We start from the raw sequence: 19241 nt of genomic DNA, 5'->3' as shown, positions 1-19241 counted from the left end.
TTTTTTTACATCAGACACTCAACCATCGGAGTATAGATGGAGTAAATCAATAAGACTTTTAGTGGAATCAAATGTATAGTTTGGCCTGGCAAACCCAATGCAAAGTTAAAATAGTTCAACTAATCAGTTATGTGAAAGTAGACAATTCTACATGTACTAAACAGTTTAAACGTGTAACTAACTGTGTTTAATGGAGTACACCTGTCAGATAAAATGGCATGGAAATAACATTGTTTGCATCCTCTTGCATCCAAAAAGATGTGCATAGGTAGACAATACATACATGATCCAAAATATTTTAACCCTGATAGTATAGCACTGTTACAAAACAGAAACTTCTCTGCCATACTGTATATAATAAACTGTTTGCTATATATTTAAATTAAAAATGTGTTCCCATCTCAACCACATATGTTTCCAAAAACCATCCCCTTTAGAAAAGTGGGCTGAACATAGTAGCTTTTATTATTGGGGGTTGTAAATACTGTAAAATCTCTAATTTAGAAAAGTCCTACATATTCCTTAAGGCATTCATTTTTATTCCATCCATTAAGGCACAAGTGGGATGCCCGCTGACTTGTTTATCTACCTGGTAGGGACAAAAACTAGCAGTAACTCAAGGTCCTGAAGGTCCATGATTGCCAGCTGCTTTATTAAGTGTGACATAAGTGAGTGTTGAATATCAGTGCTGTCTCTGCCCGTGCTTATTGCTGGGGTGTGTAGCGCAGGTACTTCTTGCCAGAGGGCAGGTCTTTGGTGTAGACGCCAGCTGGGAACAAAGAGGCAGCCTCCTCCTCAGACATGTTGGGAGGGACCATCACACAGTCTCCAGGCTGGAGGAAGACCAGCACAGAAAAGAAACTAGGTTATTCTGCATGGCAGTTGCAAGTCAATTCCTGTATCTATTATCGCCGTAGTCAGCTGCCGAAATGATTGATACAAACTGAGGTCACTTTCAAAGGTGTGACATACCCTCCAGTCGGCAGGTGTTGCCACTCGTTTCCCTGCTGTGAGCTGGAGTGAGTCCACCACTCGCAAGATCTCATCAAAGTTGCGTCCGGTGGTGGCCGGGTAGAGAAGTGACAGTTTCAGCCTTTTGTCGGGGCCAATAATAAACACCTACACACAAACCCAGAGACAGAGAGATAGAGCCTGGTAAGGTTAATAAGTATTCTATAGGCATGAGAGTAGATAAGATATTAAGTTGGAATGCTGCCTCTAAAATATGGAAATTGTGATTGTGAAGACTCTTACACAGCGGGCAGTAAGCGGCAGGCCATCTTTGTCCTTCTCATCTGGGTCCAACATGCCCAGGGCCACTGCCAGCTCGCGTTTTCTGTCCGCTATAATGGAAAAGGGGAGCGAGCAGCAGGCAGACTCCTCACAGTTGTATGCCAGGATGTCCTAGTTAGTACAGAGACACAAGCCCTCAGTAAGTTATTTAAACCAAATTGGTGTTACATTGATGGAGCTCTGTTGTCTCTTATAAACATCTATAGGTTATGATAAAAAAAAACTATTTAAAGGAAACTCATGTAGTGCAGCACACACAGGTAAAATAGGTAATCTATGCAGTATGCTAATTTTAATTTTACTAACAACCCATAACTGCAACTAATACAGTCTGGAATAAATATATTCATATTGCTTTCATAATTACAGTTTTCCACTGAAATTGTGAAATAATCCAGTAGAACCAAACCCAGTTAGTCCTGCAAAATTGTAAGGTTTTATGCAGTATGTCTATAAAAAACACTGGAAGAGTTTGATATTTCTCATTCAGAACCTTCTGGGTGCTTTCCTAGTAAGCATTGGAAATTTCACAACGGTTCACAACACGTCAAGCTATCCATGTTAACACTGGGTTAACTTTGATTGAAAAGTAAAAATTTTTTTATATATAAGCGTAGTTTCAACAGCATTAACATGACTGTATTTCAGGGTGTAGTTAGGACCTGCTACATTAAAATGAAGTACTAGTAGTCATCAAATCCACTGTTAAAACAAGGGTTATGTGTAACCTGCCTAATTCCTAAAAAAAAAAAAGAATTGGAATACTTCTTTTGACCTGCAAAAACCTTTTCTCACTGGATTGCTCACACTAAAGACAGAGCTCACAACATATGTTTTACCACCTCGGAAGTCAAAACCTTGATGCTCACTATGTCTTGAACACACCCTTCTGTATGTGGTAGTGCTCACACCTTGGTCCAGCCGTGGTGATCCTCCAGGGTGTCGATGGACAGGGCGATTATTTTAATGTTGCGTTTACTGAACTCACTGCTCAGTCTTGCAATTCGACCCAGCTCTGTGGTGCACACCGGGGTGTAGTCTCTGGGGTGGGAGAACAGGATTCCCCATCTGGAATGGAAACCGAGATGGGTGAGTTATTGTCAGATGTATGTCAGGGTCAGTGCTTCTGCAATCTGGGCTTTCACAACAAGGTTTCAATCTGACTCAGTTTGCTTTCATCTGACATAAATGTCTAATATTGTGGTGACTTTTGTTGCTTATGGTTAGGTTGCACAATAGGCTAAGCTGAATGATGCATCTGCCAGCAAACCGACAGGATGTGTTCTCTGTATCGCTCAAATCTCGTCGTTTCAAAAACGACGAGAGAAGGGACTTTTCTCATGATGTCAGCAATGTGATTGTGCACCATGATTGACTTCTGACCTGGTCAGCTTACTGATGCTTTTGATTTGGATCATCTCACTCTCTGATCAAGTACCCCATGACCTGGTCACAAACAGTTTACCGGTAACTTGTTAGATTAATTTGTCTTTTTGTCCACCGCATTATAGATTAGTATTTTTAATGGTATTAGCACTTATAGGCAACAACACCACCATTATATATTTACAGGGTTAGATACTATATGTATAAATCGTAAGCAAAGGTGTAAAGCAGAAGTCAGAAATCAGGAACTGATCTCTCTATCGCTCTCTCTCCCTCTTGTGAACTGAATTCTCGATAAGCCTGCGAATCAATTAACAAAAATAACCATTCAGGAAGCCTACTTACGAATCACCGAGAAATTCGTGGAATTTAATTTTGCCGTTGGTGGTCTCCGCCTCAAAATCAGGAAATTCATCTCCGAGCAGCAGTCCCGGCATGTTCAGTGTGACCGTGAAGGTGTTCCGTCTGTCCCGCAGCAGCTCTGATGACACATGCGCATACCCGTCGCTATGGGCGGGCCATAGGGGGCCGGGCCCGCCCCCAAAAATGCTTGTGCCCCCCCACTTGAGGCACAGATCTCTTAAAAAAATTACTTTAATTTTATATTATCATAGTTGCTAATTTTGTGTTGCATTAATGTTGCATTCTTTATCATTAAAACATTATAAATATAAATAAACAATGGTGTGATTTTTGTTTGATTGATGGGAATCTACACTGCAACAGCCTATCACGGCCTTACTAAAAAGAAAGTTAGGCTACGACGTGACGTAGCCTACGTCAGTGTAGCTGCTCAACAGTTACCGCACATTTTTGAAAGCTGGATGAGTTTTCGCCGGCTTACTCGCTTCAGTTCGTCATGGATATCCGTAAGTGGTTGAAAAGCCCACCAACATTCTCCTCTGCCAAATTGGATACGGCACCGACGCCTCCTGATGTTGTCGTTGGAGAAGGAGCCCCTGGACGACAGTCTGAGCCTGATGCTAGTAGCTCCGTGGAGCCCGACCCTGGGCCTGGCAGGACCTGCAGGTCAAGTGCAACTGCGACTGGGGCAGCATTTGGGCCACAACTAACTGTTGAATCAGGGGGTGTGACGGATAAACCCAAACAGGTTGTGTTGAGGAAATATCCAGTCAAAATGTTTGGTTAAGAAAAAACGTAGCTGTAGCTGGTATTTGAACAGGGACTGGCTTGCGTAGGCTACTCGGTGGAAAAGGACTCCGCATTTTGTTATGCCTGCAGGAAATTCACATCTGTATCATCGGACGCGACCTTCTTCATTAAGGGGTTTAAGATTTACAGACAAGGGCTTAAATAAGCATGCAGCTTCAACTGACAGGAGGGACTGGAGAGAGGACAGGCTGCCTCCACTCAAAGTACCGGTAGGTTCGAAGTGTGTGTGTGTGTGTGTGTGTGTGTGTGTGTGTGTGTGTGTGTGTGTGTGTGTGTGTGTGTGTGTGTGTGTGTGTGTGTGTGTGTGCGCGTGTGCGTGCGTGTGTGTCTCATGGCACATGCATAGCAATGCATATTCTTCTATTGACTGCTTTAAAATGCAATGTTTGAGAGATGCTTCTGGTGTTACATCTAATATGTTGTATAGTCACGTGTTTTATGGATATTCATAACATTTCTTCTATGTAATGTGTTGTAGGCTATATAGGCTACCTGGTCATATTGCTGTTGGTTATGTTTAACGTGATGATTACGTGCGAATAGTATAACAAGAGTATATGATTATTATACATATACACACTGTACGCCAATAATAATTGTGCCCCCCCATGTATTTCATGTGCCCCTTAAGAACTGGTCTAGCAACGGGTCTGCACATGCGTAAGATAAAGAGGAGGCGTAAACTTCCCTCTGAACCAGCTACTTTATTTACACAAGCATACAATGTGAACTGCACAGGGCAGCATATGATAGAGCACATCATGATCTATACAATGCGGTGCCTTGAGGTCGCGTTTTGATTGGCGCAGCTGTCTCAGTGTTTCCAAATGACAAATTTACGCACGCGCATGGCCCGGTTTCATACCGAGGATTTACATAGTTTATTATTATTTATTATTTATACGTGCAGCACTGAAACACTTCTCCACGATAATATGCTAATGTATATTAAGCAATTTAATCCTAAAATCAACATTCATAGAGCAGTGCATTTGTTTTTGAAGTTACACTTAAAAAAAGAAGTTCCTTTTAAACTCCATGCTAGTTTGATTACATGTTTATTGGAAGGACCATGAAGCCGCGTGACCAGAGCAACCCAGTTCTGAACTGGTGAGATCGTAACCCCTGTATGTATTCAGACTCTCAAGTTTGCAGGATGTTTTGCGTCGCAGCGCAGCAGGATTAAAGTCTTTACTGGACACAGGTGGTCGATAAAGAAGGGCGGATAGATTGCTCTGCACACGCACACGAAAATGTCCTCACCATCGTCCAGACGGAATAGTTGCCGTGGGGTTGTGCGTGGAAGCCGGGCATCATCTGAGTGCCATGTCCGCCGCCGGGGCTCCAGCTGTTCTTACTTTTCTTCTGGAGCGCAACCTGGAGACTTCTCCGTCCGTCTGAGCCAGCCGATATTCACTATAACGCTCCGGTTTTTGCTGGCGATAGATCTGTGGCTGTCCAAGCGGCTCGGAGTGTGCGCCTGTGAGGAGTCTCCATGTGGCAGCATACGGCCCTTGGTGCGGCTGGTGGAGTTCTCTGGACATGTAATCCCGTGGCTCATCGGCACTGTGTATACTCTGCTCCGCGGAGAGAGTGTGGCGGAGCAGGAGATCATGCTGAATCTGGCCCTGGGTGAGCGAATGTGTGTTGATAGTTTGGATTTTGGCTCATCAAGAACGACTCCAGTAGGCTTTGGTTTAGATTTCTGCAATCCAATTAGGAATGGATTGTATGCCTTATTCAGTCAAGTAGCTGCTTCTTAAAACTGCCATGACCAACAGACCAACTTTGTATATTTAATATGCACATTTGGGCTGTAACTAAACTGGCACGCCAGTTTGGATATTTTTAGTCTTCAAAGAAACACGTCTTTATTTGCGAAACCTACTTTCCTGAACGCAGTATATAGTCTTATGGGTTAATGTATCAACCTGCTATCATTTAGGTGTCTGTTTACGCACCATTAGCTGCGGGTAAAGTCGGTGCGTTATTACGCACATTTATGCCATCTCCAAAGTGAAGCCTTTGGTAGTCATAAGTGGTTTAGTTGAGCTGAATAAAGTTAATGGCTATTGAAATAGCACAACATATCAGTCCACCCAAGTGTCCAATAATGCATTCGTAGAGCTATAGAACCCGCATCAGCGCAGCCATGGAAAGTTTCCTCTTTTGAGCTGCAGCTGATAGCATCTGAGTCATGGCTGATGCTTTATTTGCATGTGTAGATTATATATGTTGACTGACAGCTTTGAGATCAAGTCAGTTATACTGTATTGTGCTGTGGTGAAATACCAGTGATATTTTTGGCACATAGGATGCCACTGTGTTTTGGAAATACTGTGACTGAGAAATTATTGAGGTCAAAGGTTTCATTTAATATAATTTCATAGGAGAGAGCATAAACAATTCAATTAGTGTGGTATTGTTACTATTTACATAATCTTGTCTAAAGTCACATACAATATAAAGAGTTCTTCAATAACTTAAAGCTTAGTTTGGTATCACTTTGTAACTAATGTTATTAGAGGTTATAAGCCTTTAGTAGGAACAACTTTAACAACTTTGGGGTTGCCAGGTTGTGGAACTCTTTTTCTTGGGCAAACACTTGCTTTGTGTTTTTACTCTTTGAGTAAAATGGATTTGTTTTTATTAAAATGTATAACTGCAGATTTGAAGGCTTATTAAGCGACTTTGAGTCTATGAAAAGCGCTATATAAATTAAATTTATTATTATTATTCGAAAGTGACAACCTCATGAGCATTTATTAATAGAGTATCAACAGTTCTAATTGCATTATTACAGAAAGGATAGACACCAGCCAAGGGGATTTTCCCACAAAAACTTTGTTTTTATCTGAAAGCATAAGTGATTTATTAACCATTAAAAAACATAGTTGTTATGAACCATTTTTAAAAGGTATAGCGTGATACATAGAGTTCTAGATAAGTAAATCAGAGGGTTAGATAACTGCTCAATTAAGAAGGTGGAGTAAGGCAGAGAAGAAACTGAGTTGCAGAGTGATAGCCTAGAATGGATTACTATAAAAAGCAATTGCTGTGAGGGGAAATGTTTAACAAGAAAAAGCTTTTACTTTTTTTAATAGGTGAGTTCAGCCTTAAAGCAAACCAATGTTGTATTTCTCCTTCTCACAGCTCTGATGTTGGACCTGCTGTTGGTCAGAGTTGTGAAGACTCTGGTCAGACGTCGCATGCCTGCTCAGAACCGCTCTGACATCCTCTCCACCTTCTTTGTGGAACGCTACTCCTTCCCCTCAGGCCACGCCACACGGGCGGCCATGTGTGCCCGGTTCCTGCTCGCCCAGCTTGTGGACACAGCCTCCATGTGGGTCCTAGTAGTGGGTTGGGCCGCTCTGGTGAGCCTGTCCCGGCTGTTGCTTGCCAGACACTATGTAACGGATGTGGGCTTTGGCTTGGCTATGGGTTACTGCCAATATAGTCTAGTGGAAAGGCTGTGGGTGACCTGGGACTGCCTGCAGGACCTACTGCTCATGCGACTGACAGAGAGATTCAACAGGGCTTATGATGGACTCTGGCTGGCAGATTGGAAACATTAAGTTTGGTGGAACTGTGTGTGTCAGCCTATGTGGGGGAAATGTGCAGCATGAGTGTGTAATTGTGTTTTCTTTATTATTTATTGGATTATATAAAAACTACTTTGTATGCTTATATTTTGTTTATCTATATCTATTTTATGTATATTTGTGTTTTGTTTAAATTCATCAAAAATAATTAAGTGGCCGGTTGTAGAATATCAGCGGGCACCTCATTCTTTTAAGTTGTATCCAGACCCTTTTTTGCTCTGCACCTCACCAGTGGGGATGTGCACACTACCACTACTGCTCTTTTAGGTTGTAGCATATCCCATGGAGATGCACATACAGCTTGTTTGCACAGTCTTGTTGATGACGCATGGACTTGATCTTAGAATGCTAAAACCAAAGCTGAATTTAATGAGGACTTTTTTAATAAAAAGCCAATTAAAATAAACTGTGTACCGTTTTACAGATGTAGTTTTGTGTCCTGCTGACACAGTGAGTAAGTTTGTGGTTGAGTATGAATGCTTAAACTATGGTTCCTGGTAAAGTGAGAATTTCATCTCAGCATACATGTGGTGGCACAATGAATGGGTCTGTGGTTTTAGCTAAAACAAACCCAGTGGGTTTACTGTATTTGTGTGGTGGGGGGGAAGTTAACTTACACTCATCCAATTTTCCATCAGCTGCTGCTGCTGAGTCTCCTGACTGTCATTATAATACATCCCATCTCCTCTTACAGTGCTGTTAAACTATGCTACCAACCACCTTTAACATATAGGCCTACTATTGTCATTTCCAAAGTAAAGTTTACAAATACATGGTACATTCATTTTACTTTATGTGGTTTTGCCTTTAAACGGAGAAACTAGAGAGCAGACAAGTCATTTTGCCAGTGCATGACAAAAGTAGAATGAACTCTGGCAGATTCAAACTTTTGTCCACAGATGGCAGTGCATAACAAGCATATAGCCTACTGTAGTTGCAAATGGCAACATGGGAGTTTGTACATGAGAGTGTATGTGGCTGGTTCAGGAGTTTTTCACCAATAGGCTATAGGATGTGGGGTCAGAACACAAACACTGGACGCGTGTTTACAGGTACAGAGGCACACAGACCCAAAATCTTATCCATCGGTCAGCCAAAATGCAGCTGAAGTGTGTATGTGCATGTGCATGTGTTTGCAGTAAACAAGAAATACAAGCCCAAATCCAAACTCCAAGAGTAATGTGAAATAGCACCTAACCTTAACTTAGCAACTAACCTTCAGTAGGTTAATAGTGAGTGAGTTTTCACACATGCTGAAGACAAATCTCCCACCAACAATACTGGCTAAAGTTTTCTTTAAAGAAAGAAAAAATATTTTTATTAGCTAACTAACTAGCGTTACGAGACCCAGCAATGTCAATACAGCTTAATTTCTAACTAACATTTAACAACAACATTTAGCATATAGTCTAGCTAACCACCAAAACAGGCAATAAGGTGATACACAAACTAACATAACCACATAACAGTCTCTATAACAGTTAATTTAACAGTACACTACTTTCGATCAACTCTGCATACAGTAGGTAGGTCTTTGTCATGGTGGTTAAATGGCTCATTGATGAGCACACTCAAGCCTTTTTCTACAGCACCACAGGTGCGCCATTTGTGTGACAGAGAACATCGGAGTAAAGAACGACGTGTGAAAACTTGCACTTTTTAAGCAAATTTTAGCTAGGCTGCTCCATGTGTACTGGATTTCATGACCTTATGGAGCAATGAGGAGCACATGTTTAATGTAAGGTGACAAAATCCGGGGACATTTTCAGCTCAGAAGCGTAAATACCTCCAGAACAGGTAATGTTTTTATTTTTGTAAAACTTAAAACGGGGACACTGCCCAGGGGCGTCACTAAACATAGAGCTACACTGGGGCACAAGCCCCCCCCCAGGCATGGGCATGCTCCCCTGTAAGAAAATGTTGTCTATTTTAACCTTTAAATGCATCAATCTGGTGCACTTTGAAAAGAAATTCAGAGGTTAGACTTGATTATTCTTATCTATGGATGGAAATATTTGTGCTGTAGCCTGAACTATTTTGCACGTCAGAATTATAACCACGCACACAGAGGTGGAAAAGTTTTTTCTTCCTATTTTTGCATTGTCACTAGGAAGCATACCAATAGAAATATATATACATAAGTAAGTGGGATTGTCTGGAATCTGGCAATATAATAACCATTATGATGGGATACACTAGCTAAACTGTGCTGACATAAATAGTTCACATGAGAATACATTATAATTTTGGCCCTTTGGCTGAGTCTCTACCTGTCAGAGGAAGAGCAGGAATGCGGTTGTGAAAAAGTTGGTAATTTCATGGTGCACATTTAACACTTCTGCATGCACTATATCCTTGTCACATTCTCATTAGGGGCTGAGCCCCTCTAAAGGTCTGATCTTAGAATCGCCCCTGCTGCTACTTCATAAGTATTCCACTACACCTCAGAGGGAAATGTTGTAATGTTTACTGCACTACATTTATCTGACAGCTTTTGCTTTATTTTACTCAGACTAATATTCTAAGTGTCTGACAACATTATGGAAAGGATTTCTAAGGAGCTCGACCTTTCTGTTAAGTAAGATCCTTCTTTAAAACATAACAAATCCGCTAAATTGCGTTCGCTAAACCCACCAGACTCCATAAACTGTAATTTTAGCATCGTAAAATGGCCATTCTAGAACATCTCTGAGGCTTGCTCCGGCTGTCTTGAGCCTGTGCGTGTAGGGTGCACGACTATTTCATTCCAATTTCGGGTCTGTCAGTCACAGTGAAAACCGGGGACATTTCCGGGGACAGCTCCATCCGGGGACGTCTGGTCACCCTAGTTTAATGTCCCCACATGTGGATGAATCTGAATATGTAGGTAGGTAAGGTAAGCTTGGTGCCTCCACACAAATGTCTTAAGTTTCGGTGAGGTTGTACATAGGCTACAGTCTGTGGTGCAAACCGAAAGGTCAGTGGCACTCTTCACATCTGTGAAAACTTGTTTTGCTCACATACTTTTAGTTCAGTATCCTTCCTGTATTTAGCAATAATGTTGTTAGATACAATTTGGTGCCCCCATGTAGCCAATTGAGACCGTGATTTGTTATAAATAACCTAATTTCTATGGAACCTGTTTTACATAAAAACCCAAAGCAAAATTGTATACATTTTATACATATTACAGCATACAACAGGCATCTCACTGTACGTGGAGAAGATACTAAACACTAAATACATGTAGTAGTCACCATTATATCACTTTTTCACTCTTATCAGCGGAGTGTACACACACATTGAATAAGAGTGAATATTTTTTTAATTGAATTGGAAACCAAATTAGGCCTACGACAATTTATGTTTATTGAGAACTTAAACAACGTCCACATTTTTAAGCAGATAACAAAAATATTTCACAACTTTAAACCATGATTACTGTTTGTAATGACCACTGTGATCATAAAGGGCTCTATCATAACTACATTAATCTGCTTTATGAATATATTTCTGTTGCCATAATAGATCTTATTTACAATAGTTATAAAATAGTATTTAAAAAAAAAAAGGTTTTTATAATGTGAAAACATATAGACTTGCAATAACTTCAGTACAATGCAAATGATTATATGTTTTATCTCATTCACTTGCTCTTGCGTCAGCGCAGTCCTGTAAACAGCCGTTTCTCTCTGTTTGTGTCTTCTTTAGATGCTGCCTTGGCTCGCCCTGCCCAGTCTTACGTCATAGGTGACCATGTGGAAGTTGTCCCAAGCGTACAGCTTCCTCTGAGCGTGGTTGTAGTCCACCATGCTGTTGTAACGGTACTTGTTCTTGAAGGGCACAGCAACAGCCCGCCCCATGCCGGTGGCCGTGTCAAACACGTAGTTGATGGTGGTGTTGGGTGCAGTGTAGCTGGCTACTGTGTAAAGGCGTCCACACATCATGAAAGCATTGGCCACTGTGTTCTTCCTGATGTTGGTCTCCCAGCTCCTCTTCACAACCAGGCTCTCGGGGTCCAGCTGGGAAATCACAATTGCACCCTTTGCCTTGCTTGTGCTGTAGATAGCCCACAGGCCCTGTTCGTCCGCTGCCAGGTCGATGTCAGTGTAGCCGCCCCAAGAGTAAGGGTGCTGGCCATGGAAGCCAGCGTGAGGCAGCTCCACGCGTGATGCCAGGCTCTCAGACGTCAGGTCATAACGGATCAGGGTGCGACTGCGTTTGCGCTGGTAGTAAAGGGAGCCACGGAACATGGTCGCCCCTGTGCTCTCCATAGGCTCTGGCAGGACCAGGACCTTCATAGGGAAGCCTTGGGATAATTGATCCATGTCTTCATATGCAAAGAGCTGACGGACATCTTTATCAACTGTGTCGATACGCCACACAGTCTTGTTTGTGTAAAGAAGGCCCTGAGGCTCAGGATCCTGCAGCCACACTCCATACTTCCCTGTAATGCTGTCAGCCTTCCTGTGCAACACAGGATCTCCCACTGACTGCAGCTCTTCACAGCCTGTTGAAAAAAAACATCATGGTATTTATTCACAATGATTCCAATGACATTCATTTGCACCAACACTCCACCACTAGGCCATTTTGAGCAGCTACATTGGCATCAGTAAAACTCCAAATTTACCTGTGAAGTTGTGATTTCCTTCAGGAATGAGGTGGGATGCTGCAACCTCCGTAACCTCAGCCTTCATCTCCTGGTATGCACCTTTCCCCAAATCATATGCAGGGTCTGGGAGAGACAGAGTGAAGGAGAAATATGTGTGTGCTGGCTCGGAAGGAATTTTAAGTAGAACATGGCAACAAAATGACAATCTATGAGTAGTAATCTACAGTTAAACCATAGACCAGGGACAACATCAAAGTCTAAGTGTCTCATTTATTGGCCTCAGAGCACAGTAGCTTCCCCCTATAACCCTGCTGTTGCTCTCCTGAAAATGATCACACGCACAAAAAAACAGAAATGCATGAGTGACAAAGCCATAAAAATAAGAGTCTGTGTTATAAATTCCAATCCCTTTACTCAACCTGGGATAGCTAACTGCAACCTGACCTGTTGCCCTGGGAGACTTTTCATAGCCTATAAGTCAACCACAAAGACATTTATTAGAAAAACTAAAATGCATCAACACAGAAGAGCAGCCAAATATCTTTGTTTTCCGATCAGGAACTTGTTGAATGCCAAAACACATTCACATTCTGATTTGTGTGTGTTTTCCCTTTACTTGCTGATGTACATACCACTGGCAGGTCTGTTTTCACGCTGAGTCCCCCCTGAGGTGTGTGTCTGCTGGCAGGGTTTCTGCCTGAGGCTCTCTGCCTCCTGGCTCAGCTCGGCCAGCCTCCTCTGCAGCTCCAGGACCTGCCCGTTCAGACGCTCCTTGTCCTGCTGCAGCTGGTTTCTTTCCCTTGTTACCTGGGAGTAATCTTCCGGGAAACCCTCTTCACCGTTAGCCCTTACCCCAGTCCCGGCAGGGCCATCCACTCCTGCTATCAGACGGCTGACTAAAGCCTCGAGCAGGGTGAGTCGGGACAAGACTCCATCCATCTCTGGTTTGATGCTGCTTCCGGAGCAGCTGGAATCCTCTGGACTGGCCACGGTGAAGGTGTAATGGCAGCGCCCGCCGTGGTCATTGGATCGGCGGAGGACGGCTCGGTCTTGGGCCTGGCTTTGGCTGGGCAGACTTAACCAGGACAGACAGAGGAGAGACACCTGGAGCCACATTCTGGAGGGTCAGACTGAGTAAATGATCTTGTGGTTTAGGGAAATTTTGCAGGGATGCAACTGTTTATCCTCCTCTTTTCAGAGGACACTGTCTCCACTTAATTTATATATTTTTTCTTTCTTTCTTTCTTTCTTTCTTTCTTTCTTTCTTTGGCTGGTCTCTTCTCACCTGAGTAGCAGTTCAGTGTCTGAATCTCAGCAATGCTGAGAGTAGGATATTTATACCAATAACTGTCAGAGAGTGGGAGGAGATGAGGGCAAGGAGGGAAACAGCCAGGGGGGTGTGGAGTGTGTGTGTGTGTCTGTGTGTGTAACGGCCCATGTGTGTCTTCTTTTTGGTGGTAGCGGGTGAGGTGCGCTGAAAGCAACAAACAATGTGAAAATCACTCAGTATCAGTGGAAAAGTACACATTCTGATGTTTTTTCCTGTAGATAATTATTTCATTGTGTCTCTGCAGGTTGTTTTGACTTGACAGCATCTCTTTATGTGTCTACTGGCTGTCAGCTGCAGAGCTGTTTACTTCCTCCTTAACTGATAGTTTTGCTATTAAACCACCATGTTGCCACATTTACCGTGAATTCAGTTTATGACCTGGGTAAGAGGTGAAATTTGGGCTCGAGGGCGAGTGTGTAGAAGTCTGGGAATCCGAAGCCACCATTCTCCTACCAGGCTCAAGAGCAAGGCAACTCCTTCAGAGGACACTGGTACTCATTTCTCCTCTCCACAGCTGGTCTGGATGTCTGGAACAGGAGGATAGGCTAGCAGTCTGGCTACGAATGGAGACGCGGCGTTGTTACTCTTCCTTACTTCTTACCAAACCCACTTAAACCCCACGTTGACATCCCCACATGGGGATACTTACTACATTGTGCACTATGTTTACTGTTGGCCATTTTATTTGAGTGTCCAAAGTCTGAGAGTGTAAATGTATCCACTATAGAGTGCCTTCAAAAGTTCCATAATAGAATGAGAAAAAGTTGTGTCCATAGCATGTACACTACTTGCTGCAAACAATCCCATAATGCAATACGACAAATTTTAAAGATGCAAAAATGAATTACATTTATAGGGAGTAGTAAATAAGTGAATGAGAGAGTGATTTCGGACACAGCCATGCCAGTGGCTAGCACCAGACATAGTGGTGCTTTGAGGTGAATGGTAACAATGGCATGGCAACATGCTCACAATGACAATGCTAACATGCTGATGTTAAGCAGGCACAATGTTTACCATGTTTACTCTCTTAGCTTAGCATGTTAGCAACAATAATAAGCAAGCAAGCAACTAATTAGCACTAAACACAAAGTGCAGCTGAGGCTGAGGTGATTAGTTTTTTAGGTATTTAGTCATAAACCAAAGTATTAGACAAACGAATCATGAATGTCTTGACAAAGTTTTGTGCCAATCCATCAAGTAGATGTTGCAATATTTCTCAGGATAAATAAAAACGGCTGGTGGCGCTACAAGAAAAGTCAGGTGCTCATCAAAGTCATTAGGATTCCTTTTCTGAGCTCCATGGATATCTATACCACATTTCATGGCAATTGATCAGATGGTTCTCGAGACATTTCACTAAAAAACAGAAATGTTGCCACAGGAAAGGTCATGGTATCAACACAGAGTCAGTAGGCTTCATCTTCTAGCGACCATGAATGTCTGAATAAAATGTCATAGCAACTCATCCAGTAGTTGTTGAGATATTTCATTCTGGACCAAAGTGGTGGACTGATTGTCCGACCGACATTACCAACCCTAGAGCCGCTAGCATAAAAGCCATGGCTTTTTATTAGACTGGACACATTGTAGTGAAAACTAACCCTTTTTATAATAGAAAAACCCCCACACCCTCAGACTTTCTTTTATCTATTTACAGGAGGCATGTGGCCCACCTGTGTTCCAGCTGTCTCCATGTCATACATCTGGGACTTTTAGTCTGGTTCTGTGTTGAACAGAGAGGGCAAAAAGCAAAAACATCACCACTGGAGTCCCACACAAGCGTATCCATTGTAAGTGTGCAAAAAAACATTATTGTGGTCTCTGAGGGGGTACATTTATCAACTGGTCTCCACTGTTCCTTTCATCTGTCTTTTTTCTTAATCAACATGCTGTAATAAAATGTACCACCACCAATGAACAAGTTAACTCTGAAAAGCAGCTTGCAGCACACGTCTATGTTTGGTTTCACAAGATCTCCCTGCTGCCTAGTTAACCAGTCCCTTGTACTGCCTGTGGAACCAGTGAGGTGTGTTTTTTCCTTATGTAACATAACGACTCAGACAACCTGTATAAAGAGAAAAAGGGGGATCAAAACATGCACACAACCTCTTCCACAGGGGTTCTCTATCTTTGTAACAGACGCATTCCTTTTCTTTCTCATCTCTCAAGCCTTGATTGTAACTAGTGATGGCGAGATGAGGCCACATTAAGCACTGAAGCAAAAGGGTTCATTTCTTGAGGCTTCATTTGCTCACAATACGACCTGTTGGTCAAAGAGTGTAAAACAGGCAGATATATTACAGATGATCTATGTGATCTGTGATACATTGTATCAGAGAAGTTTTTTTGACTATATTTTGCGCCAGTAAAGAATTAGAAATAACGATGCAGAAAAAATTTATTTCCACTTAATCCATTACTATCAATATAGTGTGTCTTTTCTGGTGGTGTACTATAATTAACATAACTGTATAATAAACAGATTTCCTTTAGAGGAAAGCGGCTATTAAACGTGTGTAAATCAATCCTTTTGGTCATAATATAATAATAGCAGGAGGGGCAATTTTAGTAGGAAACTGGAAAGTGGCAGTGGTTTAACCGAGCAGAGGGCAGTGAATGTGCTCGTGTAGATCATGGATTTATAATATAACCGCGTAGATTCGAAGCACTTCCTAAACCATTCACGTGGTATGGACAGGCAGCGGATGTCATCAATGACGTCATTTGTCTAAATGGATACAAGCCTCGATACGCGCTTCACGGAAAGAATTCCGTGATTTCTCGACACACGCTTTGGCACAGAACGTAACATCACTAATTGTAACCCTTCAGATTTATCTTCGGGCCCCTTTGGAGGCCCTGACCCCCAGGTTGGGAACCACTGTTACAATGCATTTTCTGCTGTTAGTTAATAAAAATGATCAATAACAAACAAGCATTATAATCAGATGGCGAAATGAGAGAAATATAGTTGACATCATAGTTATTTTTGCAATTATTTTAAAACCCATTTCAGAGGACAATCCCAAAATTCTTGGCAGTTTTCGATTTCCACTGTTTAATTCTGAAGGGACATTTTACTGCAGCATTAGTTTGAATATGAATTGCATTTATTATGCAACAGGAAACAGGGAGGAGGGGGACATTGGCATCACCGAAGGAAAACAAAACAGATGAGAGAAATTGCTGAATCATGTGACGTGTGGAAAATAAAATGCTCACCACCAGAGTTGTTTACACAGCAGCCTCTACAATCTGATCAGTGAATTAGAAGAAGTCAGGCAGAATGGATTTTATAGAGCAGGAAAGTGGGCTCGGTAGCTGTTAAGCTGACATGCCAGTTCTCTCACTCTGAGTCGTTGAGACATTGACAACATAAGTTTCCATTGGCCGATGAATAACAACTTTAAGTAACACCCTCACAGAACAATCACTGGCCCGCCAGACGTGCATTTTCAGGTGTGAGGTGTGCAGAACATGCGTCTACATGGGTGCCAGTCTGGCTTGCTGATTTGCAATGTCATTTAGAGTTTGTGGTAGAAATTCTAATACCTAGGTGAGATCTGAAATAAGGCTTCAGTCAACAAAGTATTTTAAGAGTTTATTTCTTGCAAGAAAGGTTCAATACATCACAGGACAAGCCCTTGAACACAACCTCCTACCTCAATGTATAGGTGACATTTTAACAATGCGCCTCAGTGCTCAGAGTAGAACCTCAGAGCTTGATCCTGAAGTGAACTTTATGAGACACAATGGAAAACAGAGTCTTTGTATGTGTTTTGAACGGCCGAAGCTCAAGTCATGTCATTGTGTTTGATTCTTAGTAAGCAATTGGTGGCGTAGAAGGAAAATGAGTGTTTATAGTTCCGTCGTGTTCACTGAGTGGGCCCGCAGGGGGTCAGCGTGAAGTGTTTCTGAGAAAAGCATTAAATATGGCGTGCTGTCTGCTGTGACTGTGAGGGTATAATCACAGTGGATCACACGCCCCACACACACAAAACCCTCTTCGGCAGCTCAATACAGGTGTCACGCCAGAGGTTCTCATTACTGATACAGACATGGCACCAGAGTGTCCTTGTGAAAACGTAGACAGTTGCACATACAGGCAGATCAGATGCAACTGACAACACAGTAGTGATGCATAGAGCTGTAACAATTCCAAATTTTGCTGTTCAATTAATTGCGATTAACAATATAATTGTCTCTTTCAGACAAATTAAAAAAAACATTTATAATGTATTACTTTTGCAAACAAATTCAAGTTTTGAATGAATCCCAGAATATACAGTATGTTTTGGTTATATAACTGTTATGTGACCCAGATAATATAATAACACAAGGACACAGGCTATGAAGTAAGTCCAGCCTCTTTATTATCATAAAACATATTCTTTTCATAAATGAACATAAATCTATCAATAGTCATACCCCTTAGGATCTTAGCTGATGTTAGCAATTATGTGAAAAGAAAAAAAAATTGATTAGAGAATTATGTAATAATTGTTACAGGCCTAGTGATACAACTTATTTAACATTTGGTGTCTGCTGTAGGTCTTTCCAAGGAGTCCTCTTCCTCGCGGTAAGTGATGTGGTTCTTAAAGATTTCATGGAATTTGATTGAACAGGCAGAAAGGTGATATCGTTTGTGACAATTTCATTGGCTACTGGGGCCGCATTAAATCACCACTGGATGCACTGTTTTCCAGGATGTAGCAGCTTTCCAAATTCAAGTGCTCATTTCATATTTTTCAAATGATGATAGATGGTGATAGAAGTGATATTAGCAACCATAGCTGGGCAGACAAATAAAGCCGTACCACTCAGAGATATTCAAGAAAGAAGATACTTTGCACTGATCTGAAGTATAACAAGACTCAGAGACTACAGCCATGCTAGCAGCTCTGTCCGGCTGTACATAAGTACAGAGGTGCCAAGAGATGAAAGCTAAGGTCAACATGCTAAAAACGTGTGTTATCATGCTAAAATTTAGTAAATAGCACAAAAACAAAAAGACAGTTGAGGCTGATGGGAATGTCATTAGTTTTGCAAATTTCGTAAATCAAAGTACTGGACACTGGACTATGAATGTCTGTACAAAATATAATTGCAATCTGTCCAATAGATGTTACGTAAAATATTTCAGTCTTCACCAAGCAACGTTTCCATCCCTAGAGCCACGCCGCGAGCATGGCTAAAAACATCGTAACAAGTACTACAAATACAAGTTAGCAGGAAATACGTCATCAGATGCCAAAGGTAAATGTTAAATAGGCAAAGCGTGTACAGTCAGATGTTTTAAGATTCAAATATGACAAACATAATTGATGTTCAGCTGAGAAAGCTAATATTATATATCTTTATCCTCTAAGTCAGTGGTTCCCAACCTGGGGTCCGGGCACCCCCAGGGGGGGCGGCAAAGATCACAGGGGGGGCACAAGTCTTTATCTGGTTTGAGGTTGAGGTAAAAAAAAAAATATTTGCACGTTAAACAAATTATGATAATACACTAAAATATATAATGTATACAAAAGTCTGTGTGAAAACTATATATTTTTGTTGTTTTTTTTTTTTTATTCTTGCATTGAAACAGTGCTGATATACTGGTATCAAAAAGAAAGTAAGGCTCTATCTCGAGAGTTACCTCAACTTTGGTTTCGGTCGGGGGGGGGGGGCTCAGTTTTTCTTAGACATGAGTGGGGGGGCCAAGCAAAAAAGGTTGGGAACCAGTGCTCTAAGTATTGCCTTGTAAATTGTCCACAGCTAATGTTTGTGTCTGTCTTTTGTGACATTGCGTCATCTAAATACACAGTGTAAAAATCATGGAACTCCTGCTCATGATAATTCCAGTAATATTTGTCAT

General features: G+C 41.8%; 3 protein-coding genes across 3 annotated transcripts; 1 reads left to right on the top strand and 2 right to left on the bottom strand.

Moving 5' to 3' along the window:
* Positions 1-172: 172 nt before the first annotated feature.
* LOC120567998 (peroxiredoxin-6-like) lies at positions 173-3169 on the bottom strand. Its single transcript, XM_039815164.1, has 5 exons — positions 3025-3169; positions 2205-2361; positions 1255-1404; positions 973-1119; positions 173-833 (listed from the first exon to the last, which is right to left on the bottom strand). The coding sequence occupies exons 1-5, from the start codon at positions 3114-3116 to the stop codon at positions 705-707; spliced, it is 675 nt and encodes a 224-aa protein (XP_039671098.1). The 5' UTR covers positions 3117-3169; the 3' UTR covers positions 173-704.
* Positions 3170-4595: 1426 nt separating this feature from the next.
* Positions 4596-7860, top strand: LOC120567997 (phospholipid phosphatase 6-like). The gene is made up of 2 exons (XM_039815163.1): positions 4596-5484; positions 7006-7860. The coding sequence occupies exons 1-2, from the start codon at positions 5106-5108 to the stop codon at positions 7425-7427; spliced, it is 801 nt and encodes a 266-aa protein (XP_039671097.1). The 5' UTR covers positions 4596-5105; the 3' UTR covers positions 7428-7860.
* A 2769-nt stretch (positions 7861-10629) lies between these two features.
* Positions 10630-13295, bottom strand: LOC120567821 (myocilin-like). Its single transcript, XM_039814879.1, has 3 exons — positions 12681-13295; positions 12067-12171; positions 10630-11943 (listed from the first exon to the last, which is right to left on the bottom strand). The coding sequence occupies exons 1-3, from the start codon at positions 13162-13164 to the stop codon at positions 11141-11143; spliced, it is 1392 nt and encodes a 463-aa protein (XP_039670813.1). The 5' UTR covers positions 13165-13295; the 3' UTR covers positions 10630-11140.
* Positions 13296-19241: the final 5946 nt, after the last annotated feature.

Source organism: Perca fluviatilis, chromosome 11 (genome assembly GCF_010015445.1).
Source record: "Perca fluviatilis chromosome 11, GENO_Pfluv_1.0, whole genome shotgun sequence".
NCBI classification, from domain to species: domain Eukaryota; kingdom Metazoa; phylum Chordata; class Actinopteri; order Perciformes; family Percidae; genus Perca; species Perca fluviatilis.
The sequence above is the reverse complement of the archived record's forward strand: the minus strand, read 5'-3'. Positions and strand labels throughout refer to the sequence as shown.

Bases quoted from the DNA above. Each gene is read 5' to 3' on its own strand.
- LOC120567998 (XM_039815164.1), bottom strand. From the start codon at position 3,116: ATGCCGGGACTGCTGCTCGGAGATGAATTTCCTGATTTTGAGGCGGAG. The intron at 1,405-2,204 runs GTGTGAGCACTA...TGTACTAACTAG, and splicing joins ATCACCACGGCTGGACCAAG to GACATCCTGGCATACAACTG. The intron at 1,120-1,254 runs GTAAGAGTCTTC...GTTTGTGTGTAG, and splicing joins TGCCGCTTACTGCCCGCTGT to GTGTTTATTATTGGCCCCGA.
- LOC120567997 (XM_039815163.1), top strand. From the start codon at position 5,106: ATGTCCTCACCATCGTCCAGACGGAATAGTTGCCGTGGGGTTGTGCGT. The intron at 5,485-7,005 runs GTGAGCGAATGT...TCCTTCTCACAG, and splicing joins CATGCTGAATCTGGCCCTGG to CTCTGATGTTGGACCTGCTG.
- LOC120567821 (XM_039814879.1), bottom strand. From the start codon at position 13,164: ATGTGGCTCCAGGTGTCTCTCCTCTGTCTGTCCTGGTTAAGTCTGCCC. The intron at 12,172-12,680 runs GTATGTACATCA...TGTCTCTCCCAG, and splicing joins TGAAAACAGACCTGCCAGTG to ACCCTGCATATGATTTGGGG. The intron at 11,944-12,066 runs GTAAATTTGGAG...TTTTTTCAACAG, and splicing joins AGGAAATCACAACTTCACAG to GCTGTGAAGAGCTGCAGTCA.